The 18,280-nt window shown below is 44.9% G+C and overlaps 1 protein-coding gene across 2 annotated transcripts in view; it reads right to left on the reverse strand.

The window, feature by feature from the left end:
- The window catches only part of LOC122552273, a 44,092-nt gene that overhangs the window by 5,131 nt on the left and 20,681 nt on the right, over positions 1-18,280 (reverse strand). The window contains exons 4-9 of one of the 2 annotated variants that reach the window (XM_043694965.1): positions 17,628-17,699; positions 14,908-14,979; positions 12,373-12,447; positions 10,283-10,357; positions 3,315-3,430; positions 1,927-2,003 (exon numbers count right to left, since the gene is read on the reverse strand). In XM_043694965.1, coding sequence (XP_043550900.1) covers positions 1,927-2,003; positions 3,315-3,430; positions 10,283-10,357; positions 12,373-12,447; positions 14,908-14,979; positions 17,628-17,699 — 487 coding nt within the window. The remainder of the gene's footprint in view (positions 1-1,926; positions 2,004-3,314; positions 3,431-10,282; positions 10,358-12,372; positions 12,448-14,907; positions 14,980-17,627; positions 17,700-18,280) is intronic. The other variant, XM_043694966.1, reaches the window with a different exon arrangement.

Consider the following 18,280-nt stretch of genomic DNA (forward strand, 5'->3'; position numbering starts at 1 on the left):
GCCTACCATGGGGAACCTTATCAAATACCTTGCTGAAGTCCATATACACCACATCCACAGCTCGACCCTCATCAACGTTTCTAGTCACATCCTCAAAGCCGTGCTGACTGAATTTAATCAAGAAAATTAAATCTCTTCCCGATGGTCATAAATCCTCTCCCTCTGAATCCTTTCTAACACCTTACAGACGACAGATGACTTCCTTCCCTGCCTGACAGGTACATTCTTATCAAGGACACACAGGAGCTTTTCCTTAAATAAGCTCCATATTTCAGTTGTGCCCATCCCCTGCAGTTTCCTTCCCCATCCTATGCTTCCTAAATCTTGCCTAATTGCATCGTAATTGCCTTTCCCCCAGCTATAGCCTTTGCTCTGCGGTATATAACTATCCCTTCCCATCACTATAGTCAACATAACCGAATTATGGCTATTGTTATTATTCTGTTAAGTTTTCCAAGCGAGTTCAGTTATTCCAAGTCCCTCTTTCTTTTGTTGTATTTTAACTACAGTGTTTTTCTTAAAGTCAAGTAGTTTGACCAATCAAATTGCATCTGGAGCCCAGTTTCACCTTTAAAAGAAAAAAAGTTAAGTCTATACTACTTTCTTAATATATTTTGAGGGGGCAGCTGCTGTGGTTCATAACATTAACAACAGTCTTGTGTTTATGTCTTGGATTTTATGAGAAATGGAAGCATTCTCTCCCCATCTATTCTGTCCCACTCCATCATAGTCCGATCAAACCCTACCCTGTCAGCCCAGAGTCCCCTCTAGGAGGACAGCGATTAACCCAAATGAGCTGCTGAGCTCAGCACTGTAACAGGTGCTGCATTTCAATGGCCACGTGCTGGCTATGATGTCGGGAAGATTTGGTTAAACGCAGGTTTGAGTCAGGCTGAAAAGAGGGGGCCTTAAGGCAAAACAAACATAGCGCACAGTGGTTAGCACTGCTGTCTCACAGCACCAGGGTCCCAGGTTCAATTCCAGCCTCGGTGACTGTCTGTGTGGAGTTTGCACATACTCTGCGTGGGTTTCCTCCGGGTGCTCCGGTTTCCTCCCGTGGTCCAAAGATGTGCAGGTCAGATGAATTGGCCATGCTAAATTGCCCCTAGAGTTAGGGACATTAGTTAGAGGGAAATGGGTCTGGGTGGGTTACTCTTCACAGGGTCGGTATGGACTTGCTGGGTCGAAGGGCCTGTTTCCACGCTGTAGGGAATCTAATTTCTAAAAAAAGATAGGAGCCCTTTGAGCCTGTTCTGCCAGTGCTCCTGGTCTTGCACTCATCAGGACCCAACACAAGAATGCCAAATTTCAACCCATCGCAACAATGTGTACTACAGGAGGAAAGGGTGCTGATTGGTTAATTCTGAGTGCCTGAGGCAGGATAGTTCGCTACCACCTCCCTCTGTCCTTGTCTTTATCTTGGGTTACTATGGGAAAGAAAAACCACTATTGAGTCTCAAATGGAAAAGACTCTTTTGTGGGACGTGGGCATCGCTGTCTGGGCCCAGCATTTATTGCCCATCCCTAGTTGCCCCCTTGAGAAGGTGGGGGGGTGAGCTGCCTTCTTGAACCGCTGCAGTCCACCTGCTGTGGGTTGACCCACAATGTCCTTAGGGAGGGAATTCCAGGATTCTGACCCTGAAGGAACAGCGAGATATTTCCAAGTCAGGATGGTGAGGGGCTTGGAGGGGAATTGAAGGTGGTGATGTTCCCATGTATCTGCTGTCCTGCAAAATTGTACCTGATTTGAGCTACCCAGCAAATTAGTTTTGTTTCGCATTACCAACATGTTTTATTTAATGGTAGCGCAGTCCCTTGACACTGTTTTATCTTCTGAACATTTGCCCTAACTAAAACTCTGCTGTCTGTGCGGAGAGGGGTTATTTGAAATATACCACGGTGACTGAAAGCAAAATATTGAGTTACCTTGCAGTGTCTGTGTTGTTAACCGATGTCACCTCGCACTGGATTTCAATACAGGGCTTATTCTCCTGCTTTGCAGACTGTGTGGGGAATAAGTACACAGTTACTACCTGTAAAGCAGGTTCACTGGAGAGTACGGGCTTAGTCATCGTGTCATAGAGATGTCCAGCACAAGAAAAGGCCCTTCAGCCCATTGAGTACAGTGGTCAAAAATAGGCAACCTAAATTCTAATCCCATTTCCCAGCTCTTGGCTAGTAGTCTTGGCATCACAAGTGCACATCAAAATCCTTCCTCAATGTGATGAGGGTTTCTGCCTCTCCCACACTCACAGGCAGCGGGTTCTAGACTCCTAACACCCTCTGGGTGAAATGGTTTTATCTCGCTTCTTCTCTAAACCACCTGCCCCTCACCTTCAATCGTTGCCCCCTAGTCATTGATCCCTCGCTCAAGGGGACAGGTCTCCCTGTCTACCCTGAAGTGAAATGTCAACCCAATGCAGAGTCAGATAGGTTTCCAAGGCTAATACTCCTAATGAGAAATGAGGAGGAGCTAACCTACGTTGAGGAGTTCTGTTGTACTCACCTGGACAAAAAACTATCAAGACTGGCCATTGTGGAAGGGGTTGGTATACCTGCCTAAGAGTGGGGCACTGGGGACAGGGGTTAGCTGGTTAGGAGAGGGGGGGGAGGTGTGACGTTAGGCAGCACAGTAGCTCAGTGGTTAGCACTGCTGCCTCACAGCGCCAGGGAACCAGGTTTGATTCCAGCCTGAGGCGACTGTGTGAAGTTTGCGCATTCTCCCCGTGTCTGCATGGGTTTCCTCCGGGTGCTCTGGTTTCCTCTCCCAGTCTGAAGATGTGTAGCTTAGGGTGGATTGGCCATGCTAAATTTCCCATAGTGTGCATGGAGGTGCAGGCTACATGGGTTAGCCATGGGTAATGCAGGGTTACAGGGACGGGTACAGGTCTGGGTGGGATGCTCTTCAGAGGGTTAGTGGGGACTTGATGGGCCGAATGGTGGTTTCCACGCAGTAGGGATTCTGCGATTAACTATTGCGACGTGTGCAGTGACTGGAATTGCTAATGGAAGGGGTGAAGTATTGCCCAGGTGGACGTGTGACACAGCGGGCATTGTTCCTGCTTCTGGGAGCGGGAGCAGAGTGTTCAGCACTAAGTCCACATTGGCAACATAAGGGTAAACCGGGAGAGATTCCTGGCCAGCCACATGATGGAGAGAAACTGTGGAGCCCCTAACATTATCACCTGTAACTCCACACTGGAACATACTGGGCAAATGAGCACGTTTGGAATCCCTGAGTGAACAGCAGCGTCCGAATCCAAAGCCCCATAAGACCACATTACCATTTCCACTGTGTGTTAGGACAGACTTACCTGTGTTCCATTGTTTTCTTCAGCTGTCTTGTTCAGGTCAGACTGTTTCGATGTAAAACGATAACATTGTCCTTTCGTCAAACGTTGTTTCTCAGGAGATTGCCCAGTAAAGTTCCCTGGTGGCGAAAAATGAGGCATCCAAAAGTTTTCTCAAGACAATTGTCGGTTTACTGAGCGCAAGTATATAATGTCATTTCAGTATCTGCACTTCACAAGTTATTACACATCACTTGATGTAGAGATTAATGGTAAATGGTGACGTTTTCATATCTCTTACAATCAGCCACACACACTGACCGGAGAAAACATTTTTACTGAACTTCAGAATGGCTACAGAGGAAAATATTTTATTTCAGCAGTGTTTTAGCCAATGAAAAGGTGGTCGTACTGTGGGAAAAGCAGCACATTTTACAGCTCCAGGTCCTGTTCCTGAACACAGCCCATCTCTCCTTCCCATTACGATGAAAGCACAGTGCGTTAGGTATCCACTTTGCATGGAATCATCGGAATTAAGAGCATGGAAAGAGGCCATTTGGCCCATCAAGTCTGAGCAGGGCACACAAAGGGCTACCCAGCCTATTCCCCATCTTCTGGCTCTGGGTCAGTAATCTTGTAAATCATGACAGCTCTACAGGAGTGCCAAATGTGAGTTAAAAGTATTGAGGGTTCATCTCTCTACCATCCCTTCAGGCAATGCGTTCCAGAAACCCCTCTCCCTCAGATCCTGGGTGAAAGAAATTTCTCAATTCACCCCTAATCTTTTTATCAATTCCATTCAACGACCAACTGGTATTGAACTCTCTGCTAACGGATACAGGTCCTTCGCGGGTCTCCTGTTTAAGACGAGAAGAACATTTTTTTCTCTCTCTCTTCAAAGCCCATGAGCCTGTGGAACTTTTCCCAGGAGTGTAGGGGACCTCACTGAATATTGGTAAGGCTGAGTTAGACAGTATCCCGATGAGCAAGGACAGCCCAGGGACGGAATGTGCAAGGCTGAGTTGAGACCACAATCAGATCACCCACGACCTTCTCGGGAGCTGGTGCAGGTTCGAGGGGTCAAATGGTCTACTCCAGTTCCTGGTTCAGATGTTCACACCCACTTCATGAGAATTTTAGGCACTGCAACTAAATGACTCCTCGGTCTCTCTTATTCCAAAACAACTCCAGTTATCCAATCTCTCCTTGTAGCTGAAACTCACCAGTCTTTATAAACCTTCTGTGACCTCTGAAACATGATTGAATTCCTTCATTAAGTTTAGGATTATGGCCCAGTGTATGAGGATGATTGTGGCACTTATTCCAGAGAATATCTGAGCGGGTTGATTAGTGATATCGAAAACCCCTAGCTGGAGCTGCACAGTCCCAGCATGCATTTCCTTCTGTTGATGCTTAGAACATAGAACATAGAAGAATAGAACATAGAACATAGAACATAGAACATAGAACATAGAACATAGAAGAATACAGCGCAGTACTAGAACATAGAACATAGAACATAGAACATAGAACATAGAACATAGAACATAGAACATAGAACATAGAACATAGAACATAGAACATAGAACATAGAACATAGAACATAGAACATAGAACATAGAACATAGAACATAGAACATAGAACATAGAACATAGAACATAGAACATAGAACATAGAACATAGAACATAGAACATAGAACATAGAACATAGAACATAGAACATAGAACATAGAACATAGAACATAGAACATAGAACATAGAACATAGAACATAGAACATAGAACATAGAACATAGAACATAGAACATAGAACATAGAACATAGAAGAATACAGCGCAGTACAGGCCCTTTGGCCCTCGATGTTGCGCCGATCCAAGCCCACCTAACCTACACTAGCCCACTATCCTCCATATGCCTATCCAATGCACGTTTAAATGCCCATAATGAAGGAGAGTCCACCACTGCTACTGACAGGGCATTCCATGAACTCACGTGAATCACCTCACATTTAGCTACATTGAATTCCATTTGCCACCTTTCTGCCCAGCTCTGCAGCTTCTCTATATCCTGCTGTAACCTGCCATATGCTTCCTCACTGTCAACAACTCCTCCGACTTTTGTGTCATCCGCAAACTTGCTCACCCAACCTTCTAACCCCTCTTCCAGGTCATTTATAAAAATGACAAACAGCAATGGTCCCAAAACAGATCCTTGCGGAACACCGCTAGTGACGGCATTCCATGAAGAAACTTTGCCATCAACTATTACCCTCTGTCTTCTTCCATCCAGCCAATTCCTAATCCAAGCCTCCAACTCACCCTCAATGCCATATCTCCGTATTTTCTGCAGTAGCCTACCATGGGGAACCTTATCAAACGCCTTACTAAAATCCATTATTTATTAATAAAAGACCCTCAAGCTGACAAAAATTTTAAATACTGCAATACATCTTGATCTGAATATGTACAAACAATTAAGGACAACAGAATAATGGAGTTACTCAGAACAAAAATGTCAGTAAATTCACATTTCCTCACCATGAGATTCCTGCTGGATTGTAACATAAAGACTCACAAGGACATACTCTGAGACCACTCACTGTTGACATCTAGAGCATAGAACAGTACAGCATAGTACAGGCCCTTCAACCCTCGATGTTCTGCCAACCTTTAATCCTACTCTAAGATCAAACTAACCTACATAGCCTACATTGTACTATTTTCCATGTGCCTATCCAAGAATTGCTTAAATGTCCCTACTGTTTCTGACTCTATTACCACTGCTGGCAGTGCATTCCACACACCCACCACTCTCTGTGTAAAGAACCTACCTCTGACATCTCTCCTAAACCTTCCTCCAATCACCTTAAAATTATGACCCCTTGTGACAGTCATTTCTGCCCTGTGATAAAGTCTCGGCTATTCACTCTATCTATGCCCCTCATTATCTTGTACACCTCTATAAGGTCACCTCTCATCCTTCTTGGCTCCAATGAGAAAAGCCCTAACTCCCTCAACCTTTCTTCATAAGACATACCCTCCAGTCCAGGCAGCATCCTGGTAAGTCTCCTTTGCACCCTCTCTAAAACTTCCAAAACCTTCCTATAATGAGGCGACCAGAACAGAACACAATATTCCAAGTGCGGTCTAACCAGGGCATTATAGAGCTGCAGCATAACCTCGTGGCTCTTAAACACTATCCCCCTGCTAATGAAAGCCAACACACCATACGCCTTCTTAATAGCCCTATCAACTTGGGTGGCAACTTTGAGGGATCTATGGATGTGGACCCCAAGATCCCACTGTGCCTCCACACTGTAGAGAATCCTGACTTTAACCCTATATACTGCATTCAAATTTGACCTTCCAAAATGAATCACTTCACTTTTCCAGGTTGAACTCCATCTGCCACTTCTCAGCTCAGCTCTGTATCCTGTCAATGTCCTGTTGCAACCTACAACAGCCCTCCACACTATCCACAACTCCACCAACCTTCATGTCATTGGCAAACTTACTAACCCTCCCTTCCACTTCCTCACCTTAGTCATTGATAAAAATCATAAAGAGCAGAGGTCCCAGAACAGATCCCTGTAGGACACCACTGGTCACTGAGCTCCAGGCTGAACATTTTCCATCTACTACCACCCTCTGTCTTCTATGAACCAGCCAATTCTGTATCCAGACAGGCAAAGTTCCCTGTATCCCATGCCTCCTTACTTTCTGAATGAGCCTATCATGGGGAGCCTGATCAAACACCCTGCTAAAATCCACATACACCACATCCACTGCTCTACCTTCATCAAATAATTCAATAAGGTTTGTGAGGTATGACCTGCCCCTCAAAAGCCATAGTGACAACATCAAAGTCCCAGGTACCAACCCATGCTGCAAGTTCACCCACCTTATTCCGGATGGTCCTGGCGCTGAAGTAAACACACTTCAAACACACTTTAGTCTGCCAGTGCCCTCTTGTGACCTTGAGACCTTAGTTCTGACCTCACTACTCTCAACCTCCCGTATACTTGGACTACAATTCTGGTTCCCATTCCCCTGCTGAATTAGTTTAAACTCACCCGAAGAGCATTAGCAAATCATCCCCCCCAGGATATTGGTACCCCTCTAGTTCAGGTGAAGACCATCCTGATTGTAGAATAGATTCTGATCTATCTCAGAAAGAGCTCCAATTATCCAGGAATCCAAAACCCTCCTTCCTGCACCATCCCTATAGCCACATGTTCACCTGCTCTCTCTCCCTATTCCTCGTCTCGCTAGCACGTGGCATGGACAACAAACCAGAGACAGCAACTCTGTTTGTTCTAGCTCTAAGTTTTCATCCTAGCTCCCTGAATTTTGCCTTAAATCCCCCATCTCTCTTCCTACCTATGTCATTGGTGCCTATGTGGACCATGACTTGGGGCTGCTCTCCCTCCCTCTCAAGGATCCCGAAAACATGATCCGAGACATCACGAACCCTGGCACCTGGGAGGCAACACACCAACCGTGTGTCTCTCTCGTCCCCACAGAACCTCCTGTCTATCCCCTAACTATGGAGTCCCCAATGACTACTGCTCTGCTCCTCTTCCCCCTTCCCCTCTGAACAACAGGGACAGATTCTGTGCCAGAGACCTGTACCCCCTGGCTTACCCCAGCAGTATCCAAAACAGTATACTTGTTATTGAGGGGAACGGCCACAGAGGATCACTGTACTGTCTGTCTGTTCCCTTTCCATCCCCTAACGGCAACCCATCTACCTTCTTCTTGTACCTGAGGTGTGACTACCTCCCTGCAACTCCTCCCAATAACCCCCTCCACCTCCCCGAATGATCCGAAGTTCATTCATCTCCAGCTCCAGTTCCCTAATGCCATTTCCGAAGAACTGGAGTTGGGTGCACTTCCCACAGATGAAGTCAGCAGGGACACTAGTGGTGACCCTTACCTCCCACATTCTGCAGGAGGAACATTCAACTGCCCTAATCTCTATTCCCACTATTCTATATTCCCAATGAGTCTACCGAAAAGTGTCCATTCCACCTATACATGAGGTAAGTTTTTATATATTTCAAATTTATCATCGCATTGGGCCTCTGGTCCTCGCTGTCACACCTCTCACTCCAACTGCTGCCGAAAAATGTGACCCCTTATCACCGAAATGCTCTCCCTCCACGAGATCTGACACCTGGCCTGGTTCATTGGCAAGCACCAAATCCAATATGGCCTCCCCTCTAGTCGGCCTATCCACATATTGAGTCAGCAATCCTTCCTGGACACACCTGACAAACTCTGCTCCTTCCAAACTATTTGAACTAAGGAGGTTCCAATCAATATTGGGGAAGTTAAAGTCACCCATGACAACAACCTTGTTGCTGCTGCAACTTTCCAAAATCTGCCTCCCAATCTGCTCCTCTGTGTCTCTGTTGCTATTGGGTGGTCTTTAGAAAACTCCCCAAAAAGTGACTGCTCCTCTCCTGTCTCAGTAGACAAACCCTCCTCAATGATCTTCCTTTCTGCGGTTGTGATACTATCCCTGATTAGCAATGCCAGCCCCCCCCCCCACCTCTTTTACCTCCCACACCCCCCCATTCCTTTTGAAACATCTAAACCCTGGAACATCGAAAAACCATTTCAGCTGAATTATCATCTGCACTTTGCCACAACTTGCTGAAAGGAATGAAGATTTGAGAGAAACAGTAATCTCACACAGACATTCATTCACTGAGACCCAACAAGGAGCTGAGACCAATAACAGCACTAGTTACAATCCCATCGGGTTTCAGAAATAATGGCTGGTTGAAAGCCATTGACCCTGATTATCGCAGACATAAACAAAAGGAAACAAGCTCTATTGCACATTGTCATGACCTGTAGTCCTTTAAACCTTGGCTTGGGGTCACTCGGGAAAACAGCAGGCAATTTGGCACAGCAAGATTCCACAAATAGCAAAGCGATAATGATATTGGCTGAGCGGTTAGTTCTGCTGCCTCACAGTGACAGGGACCCAGGTTTGATTCCAGCCTCAGGCAACTGTCTGTGTGGAGTTCTCCCTGTGTCTGCGTGGGCTTCCTCTGGGTGCTCCGGTTTCCCCCCAGAGTCCAAAGACGCGCAGGTTAGGGTGGATTGGCCACGGGAAATTGCCAAAAGCGTGCAGGCTAGGTGGGTTAGCCATGGGAAATGCAGGATTACAGGGACAGGGTGGTGGTGGATCTCAATGGGATTTGACAAGGGGAGTCACAGGAATTTTGATCTCACAACAGTTAACATCTTTCCACCATCTCTCACCTCACCAAAGATTAACACATGGAACAACACTTGGAACTAGAATTGCAAGCAATAAACATCCAATGGCACATCTTGTCTCTGATGGAGAGTCATCTAGACTTGAAACGTTAGCTTGCTCTCTCTCCATGGATGCTACCTGACCCACTGTGATCTCCAGCAATTTTTGTTTACAGCATATTTTGTCTCTTCCTGGTGTCATGCCCAACTCACTGAAGTGTGTGTGTGCTCCTTCTTCACAAAGACCGAGGTGACAATGTCAGAACATTCTAGAATAATCCCACTCCCTCCGAGTCCAGTAGTTACACTTCACCGTCTTTAAAGGTTGAGAAAAATAGATGGTAATGGAAAAAAGTAGACATGGAAGTGACCTGAAATGCTGGAGTTCAGAATAATCTGCCTTCACATTATTTCTTACAAGGCCAATGCCCATGGTAATGGCAGTTTAAGCTACAATAGGGGTAACCCTACATGATTTACGCTATGTATAAGGAAGGTCTTCCCCTCCCAATTTGTGAGTAACCAGGCCAGGGTGGGAGCCAATCCCTTGGGATGGAGATCCAGTGAAATGGGGTCAGATACATCCTGAGAGAGATAAAGTACTGGAGGAGAGGGGGAACAATGTCACTGCTCCCTCCCCTGTTGACCAGAGGATGGTGGGAAGTTTTCAAAAACTGACATAAATCAAAAAAAACTTGCAAAACCATTTCGAAAACTTACTATTTTTTCGAATTTTGTCGAGTTCGCTCATTATTTCCTCCTGCATTGGTTTCACTGCATCTAGGATCAGTGAGGCTGTAAAACAGATCAAACTCAACCTGAAGATATATCAAGATACACCAGAGAATTTAAAGCAACCTTTTTCCTAAAGTGTGAGAAACATTTTGTTTCAAATTACTTGGATGTTCTTTCAAATTTTCTCACCTCTCACATCTAATTCCTCACTTCAATCGTTCAACCCTGAGGATTTGTCAAGGGCAATGGCAGCAATCACAATGTCATAACAAGTAACATTTTCACACCATCTCTCACCTCATCCAAACTGAACACTTTTGCCCAGAATAGCAGACACGAAACAGTCACTGGGACATTGGCTGATCTAGTCTCCAGCTGGTGTCATGGTCAATGAAGTGAAGACTGTAACAAACACAGACATTGCTGGAGAAACTCAGCAGTGTCAACGGTGAGAGGGAGAGACAGAGTTAATTGTTGAGTCCAGAATGACTGTTCTTCAGAAGTGGTTGGGTCTGCTTTATATCAGTGAGACCAAATGCAGACTGGGTGGCCGCATTTCAGAGCATCTCTGCTCTGTACAAATGACCCTGCACCTCCCCAGCCAGCCAATTGCTGCCAGCCCAGTAAATCACCTCTCTCCCTCACATTAACGCTTCTGTCCTGGATCTGCTGCAAGGTTCCAATGAAGCACAACACAAGCTCGAGGAACAGTACCTCATTTTCCACGTTACAGCCTCAAGGTTTCCGGGATGTGGAGGTGCCGGTGTTGGACTGGGGTGGACAAAGTCAGGAGTCACATGACACCAGGTATTAGTCCAACAGTTTGATTTAAAATCACATGCTTTCGGAGCACTGCTCCTTCATACGGGGAAATCTGGTCAAGTTTTCAACATTGAATTCTACAACTATATTGTGTCTGCTTTGTATTTTAATTCCACTCTCACCTCCAATTCGCCCACAGCACTGACATGTTTACTTTGCAATTAGTAGCGAGGATCCATTGTCTCAATCTTACACCTTAATTTAAACCCTTTTTACATCCCTTTCTGTGTTTTTATCCCCACTATCACCAACCCTTTAGTTACTTTGACTTGTTCCCCACACCCACTGATCTCTCCCTCCTCCTCTGCCTCTGTCTGGAGTATAAAAAAGGATCATTTTTCAATCCCTTCATGTTCTGAAGGAGGGTCACCACAATCAAAATATTATCTCTGTTTTTCTCTCTCCACAGATGCTGCCAGACCTGCTGAGTTTCTCCAGCAATCTCTGGGCTTGTTTCAGATTTCCAGCATCTGCAGTAATACAGTAGATTAGAATGGAAGGTGTGAGGTGTTACTTTTCTCAAAGACTGAGATTATTAGTGACAATGCCAGAACATTCCAGAACATTCCTGCGCCCTCCGTCCCCAATGGTTACCCTTCAACATCTTTAAAGGTTGAGGAAATTAGTTGATAATGGACAGCAGCAGACAATGAAGTGAACTGAAACTCTGGAGCACAGAATAAACTTCCTTCACTTTGTTTCTCAAGAGGTCAATGCCCATCATTATTAGAGCTTAACCCAACGATAGAAACACAGTTTACAGAATGTATAAGGAAGGTCTTCCCCTCCCAATTTGTGAGTGACCAGGTCAGGGTGGGGACCAATCCATTGGGATGGAGATCCATCAAAATGCACTCAGGTAGACCCTGAGAGAGATACTGGAGGGAAGTGAGACAGTAAAGGCTGAGAGAGTGAGAGAGAGGGAGAGAGAGAGAGAGAGATTCAGAGAGAGACAGAGAGAGAGAGAAAGACCCAGAGGGAGAGAGAGAGAGAAAGATTCAGAGGGAGAGAGAGAGAGAAAGATTCAGAGAGAGACAGAGAGAGAAAGATTCAGAGAGAGACAGAGAGAGAGAGAAAGATTCAGAGGGAGAGAGGGAGAGAAAGATCCAGAGGGAGAGAGAGAGAGAAAGATTCAGAGGGAGAGAGAGAGGGGCAATGTCATTGCTCCTCCCCTGTTAGCCAGTGAATGGTGGAGAGCTTTCAAAAACTGACATAAATCAAAAACAACTTTCAGAAACGTTTTGAGAACTTACCATTTTTTTGAATGTTGTTGAGTATGCTCATTATTTCCTCCTGTATCAGTTTCATTGCATCTAGGATCATTGAGGCTGTAAAACAGATCAAACTCAACCTCTGACAGTGAAGATATAACAACCCGACAAGATACACCAGAGAATTTAAAGCAACCTTTTCCCTAAAGTGTGAGAAACATTTGGTTTCAAATTACTCGGACGTTCATTCAAATTTTCTCACCTCTCACATCTAATTCCTCACTTCAATCGTTCAACCCTGAGGATTTGTCAAGGGCAATGGCAGCAATCGCAATGTCATAACAAGTAACATTTTCACACCATCTCTCACCTCACCCAAACGGAACACTTGTGTCCAGAATAGCAGACACGAAACAGTCACTGGGACACTGGCTGATCTAGTCTCCAGCTGGGTGTCATGGTCAATGAAGTGAAGACTGTAACAAACACAGAAAATACTGGAGAAACTCAGCAGGTCTGGCAGTGTCTACGGAGAGAGAGAGAGAAATAGAGTTAATGCTTCGGGCCCAGAATGAATCTTATTTAGAACTGTAAGTGGTTGGAGATTGCCTTACATTGGTGAGAGTGAAAAGGATCCATTTTCCAACCACTTCCGGTTCTGAAGAAGGGTCACCACACTCAAAATATTATTTCTGTTTCTCTATCTCCACAGATGCTGAAATTCTCCAGCAATCTCTGTGGTTGTCTTAGATTCTGCGTCCACAGTATTCTGCCTTCATTAGAGCGAAGTGCGTGACTGAGATTGTTGGTGACAATGCAGAATATTCCAGAACATTCCCACTCACTCTGAGCACAGTGGTTATACTTCAACATCTTCAAAGGTTATAGGAATTAGATGATAGTGGACAGCAGCAGGCATGGAAATCAGAGTAGGTGACAGTACCTCCTCCCTGATATTCTTCAATCACCCAGTCCCCTTACTATACTCCCAGTAAATTCACCACTGTACAGACAAGGCTTATCATAACTCCATCTTGCACCACTGTTATGGGCCAGATCTCAAACAATAACACGACAAAATGCAGAAAAGAGTAAAGAGTACTTGGTGGTGTGGTGTAAAGATAGCAATCGCTCCCTCAACATCAGCAAAATGAAGGTCATTGACTTCAGGAAGTGGATTGGAGGGCACACCCATCTCTGTATCAATGGGGCTGAGGTGGAGATGGTCCAGAGCATCAGGTTGGTGGGAATGATAGCCATCAATCTGTCCTGGTCCACCCACGTTAATGCTGCGGTCAAGAAAGCACACAATGCCTCTCCTTCCTCAGGATGCTATGGAAATTCAGCATATCCACAGGGACTCTTACCAATTTTGACACATACACCACAGTAACTATCCTATTCAGATGCATCATGGTGTGGTATGGCAGCTGCTGTTCCCAGGACAGGGAGAGTTATGAACACAGCCCAGTCCATCCCACAAGCCAACCTTCCATTCATTGACAGCATCTACACTTCCCACTGCCTCAGAAAGACAGCTCACATTATCAACGACACCTCCACCCCGGCTATGATTTCTTCGAATCTCTTCCATCAGGCAGGAGATACAAAAGCTTAAACACACATACCAACAGATTCAAGAACAGCTTCTTCCCCATTGTTATTAGACTTTTGAATGGACCACACAAATTTCCAATTTAATGGAGATCTCGCTCTCTGAGCTCCTCCTCTGCAGCTGTAACACTGTATCCCTTGCTCTGTCCTATTACCCTCATTCACTTTGTATCCTATGATCTGTCTGTACTGCCCACAAAACAAAACTTTTCTCTGTAATTAGGTACATGCGACAATAATAAATCAAATTGAACTGAAACTCTGGAGCAGAGCATAAACTTCCTTCACGTTGTTTCTTAAGAGGTCAATGCCCATCATTATTAGAGAGCTAAACCCGAAGATAGAAACACGGTTTACAGAATGTATAAGGAAGGTCTTCCTCTCCCAATTTGTGAGTGACCAGGTCAGGGTGGGAACCAATCCATTGAGATGGAGGTCCAGTGAAATGGGCTCAGATACATCATGAGAGAGACACTGGAGGGAAGAGACAGTAAAGGCTGAGAGCGAGAGAGAGAGACAGAGAGAGAGAGAGACAGAGAGAGAGAGAGAGAGCCCTCTGCCCCCTTCAACATCTTTAAAGGTTGAGGAAATTAGTTGATAATGGACAGCAGCAGACATTGAAGTGAACTGAAACTCTGGAGCACAGAATAACCTTCCTTCACGTTGTTTTTCAAGAGGCCAATGCCCATCATTATTAGAGCTTAACCCAACAATAGAAACACAGTTTACAGAATGTATAAGAAAGGTCTTCCCCTCCCAATTTGTGAGTGACCAGGTCAGGGTGGGAACCAATCCATTGGGATGGAGATCCATTGAAATGGGCTCAGATACATCCTGAGAGAGATACTGGAAAAAAGAGAGAGTATAAAGGATGATATAGAGAGAGAGAGAGCTTGAGACTGGTGGGGAGTTTTTGAAAACTGACATAAATTAAAACCATTTAATGACGTCTTGAATACTTACTGTTTACAGCTTTGCTGCGTTCTGCCTTTAAGCTGTCCAGTATCAGTTTCACTTCATCTGGAACCATTGAGTCTGTAAAACATATCAAAATCATTCTCTGAGAGTGAAGGTGGAACAACCTGTAAAGATACAGCAGAAAATTTGAAACACCCTTTTTCTTAAACAGTGAAAACTGCTTTGTTTCAGATTAACAGGTTTGTATTTCATTGTCCATGTCTTACTCCTCACAAAACAAGTCAAATCCTTGAAGGTGAGGGGCTGGATGATTGGAGGTTGGCTAATGTGGTACTACTATTTCAGAAAGGTGGTAAGGAAAAGCCAGGGAACTACAGACCAGTGAGATTGACTTCAGTGTTGGAGTGAATCCTGAGGGACAGGATTTGCAGCTATTTGGAAAGGCAAGGACTGTTACAGATAATCAACATGGCTTTGTGCGTGGGAAATCATGTCTCACAAAATTGATTGAGTTTTTTGAGAAATAACGAAGAGGATTGATGAGGGCAGAGCCGCAGATGTGATCTATATGGATGTCAGTAAGGCGTTCGACAAGGTTCCCCATGGTAGACTGGTTAGCAAGGTTAGATCTCATGGAATACAGGGAGAACTAGCCATTTGGATACAGAACTGGCTCAAAGGTAGATGACAGAGGGTGGTGAGTGAAGGGTTGTTTTTCAGACTAGAGGCCTGTGACCAGTGGAGTGCCACAAGGATCGGTGCTGGGTCCACTGCTTTTTGTCATTTGTATAAATGATTTGAATGTGAGCATAGGAGATATGGTTGGTTGGTTTGCAGATCACACCAATATTGGAGGTGTAATGGTGAGCGAAGAAGGTTATCTCTGAGAATACCGGAATCTTGATCAGATGGTCCAATGGGTTGAGGAATGGCAGGTGGAGTTTAATTTAGTTAAATGTGAGGCAATGCATTTTGGGAAGGCAAATCAGAGCAGGACTTATACACTTAATGGTCAGGCCCTGGGGAGAGTTGCTGAACAAAGAGAGCTTGGAGTGCAGGTTCATAGCTCCTTGAAAGTGGAGTCGCAGGTAGATAGGATAGTGAAGAAGGCGTTTGGTACGCTTTCCTTTATTGGTCAGAGCATTGAGTTTAGAAGTTGGGAGGTCATGTTGAGGCTGTACAGGACATTGGTTAGGTCAGTTTTGGAATATTGTGTGCAATTCTGGTCTCCTTCCTATTGGAAAGATGTTGTGAAACTTGAAAGGATTCAGAAAAGATTTACAAGGATGTTGCCAGAGTTGGGCGATTTGAGCTATAGGGAGAGGCTGAACAGGCTGGGGCTGTTTTCCCTGGAGTGTCGGAGGCTGAGGGGTGACCTTATAGAGGTTTATAAAATCATGAGGGGCATGGATAGGATAAAGAGACAAAGTCTTTTCTCTGGGGTCGGGGAGTCTAGAACTAGAGGGCATAGGTTTAGGGTGAGAGGGGAAAGAAAAAAAAAGAGGGTGGTGATTTTAAAAAGGGGCAACCTTTCATCATAACTCCACCTTGCACCACTGTTATGGGCCAGATCTCAAACAATAACACGACAAAATGCAGAAAAGAGTAAAGAGTACTTGGTGGTGTGGTGTAAAGATAACAATCGCTCCCTCAACATCAGCAAAATGAAGGAGCTGGTCATTGACTTCAGGAAGTGGAGAGGAGGGCACACCCATCTCTGCATCAATGGGGCTGAGGTGGAGATGGTCCAGAGCATCAGGTTGGTGGGAATGATAGCCATCAATCTGTCCTGGTCCACCCACGTTAATGCCGCAGTCAAGAAAGCACACAATGCCTCTCCTTCCTCAGGATGCTATGGAAATTCAGCATATCCACAGGGACTCTTACCAATTTTGACACATACACCACAGTAACTATCCTATTCAGATGCATCATGGTGTGGTATGGCAGCTGCTGTTCCCAGGACAGGGAGAGTTATGAACACAGCCCAGTCCATCCCACAAGCCAACCTTCCATTCATTGACTCCATCTACACTTCCCACTGCCTCAGAAAGACAGCTCACATTATCAACGACACCTCCACCCCGGCTATGATTTCTTCGAATCTCTTCCATCAGGCAGGAGATACAAAAGCTTAAACACACGTACCAACAGATTCAAGAACAGCTTCTTCCCCATTGTTATTAGACTTTTGAATGGACCACACAAATTTCCAATTTAATGTAGATCTCGCTCTCTGAGCTCCTCCTCTGCAGCTGTAACACTATCCCTTGCTCTGTCCTATTACCCTCATTCACTTTGTATCCTATGATCTATCTGTACTGCCCACAAAACAAAACTTTTCACTGTAACTAGGTACATGCGACAATAATAAATCAAATTGAACTGAAATTCTGGAGCAGAGCATAAACTTCCTTCACGTTGTTTCTTAAGAGGTCAATGACCATCATTATTAGAGAGCTTTACCTGATGATAGAAACACAGTTTACAGAATGTATAAGGAAGGTCTTCCCCTCCCAATTTTTGAGTGGGAACCAATCCATTGAGATGGAGGTCCAGTGAAATGGGCCCAGAAACGTCGTGAGAGAGACACTGGAAGGAAGAGACAGTAAAGGCTGAGAGCGAGAGAGAGAGAGAGAGGGAGAGGGAGAGAGAGAGAGAGAGAGAGAGCCCTTCTCCCTCCCGTGTTAGTTTGAGAATGGTGGGGAGTTTTTGAAAACTGATATAAATCAAAAACAACTTTTAACGACGTCTTGACTGCTTACTGTTTACAGCTTTGCTGAGTTCAGTCATTAAGTTCTCCAGCATCAGTTTCACTTCATCTGGGAACGTTGAATCTGTAAAACATATCAAAATCATTCTCTGACATTGAAGGCGGAACAACCTGTAAAGATATAGCAGAAAATTTGAAACAACTTTTTTCTTAAACAGTGAGAACTGCTTTGTTTCAGATCAACTGATTTGTATTTCAAGTGCTCTCATTGTTCATGTCTAACACCTCACAAGGCAAGTCAAATCCTTGAAGGTGAGGTGCTGGAAGACTGGAGATTGGCTAATAGAGTCAAGGAATCATAGAGATGTACAGCACGGAAACAAATCCTTCGGACCAGATATTCCAACCCAATCTAGTCCCACCTGCCAGCACCTGGCCCATATCCCTCCAAACCCTTCCTATTCATATACCCAACCAAATGCCTCTTAAATGTTTCAATTATACCAGCTTCCACTGGCAGCTCATTCCATACACGTACCACCCTCTGTGTGAAAAAGTTGCCCTTAGGTCTCTTTTTTATCTTTCCCCTCTCATCCTAAACCTATGCCCTCTAGTTCTGGGCATCCCCACCCCAGGGAAAAGACCCTTGTCTATTTATCCTATCCATGCCCCTCATAATTTTGTAAACCTCTATAAGGTCACCCC

The sequence above is a fragment of the Chiloscyllium plagiosum genome, chromosome 8, assembly GCF_004010195.1.
Source record: "Chiloscyllium plagiosum isolate BGI_BamShark_2017 chromosome 8, ASM401019v2, whole genome shotgun sequence".
Classification (NCBI taxonomy): domain Eukaryota; kingdom Metazoa; phylum Chordata; class Chondrichthyes; order Orectolobiformes; family Hemiscylliidae; genus Chiloscyllium; species Chiloscyllium plagiosum.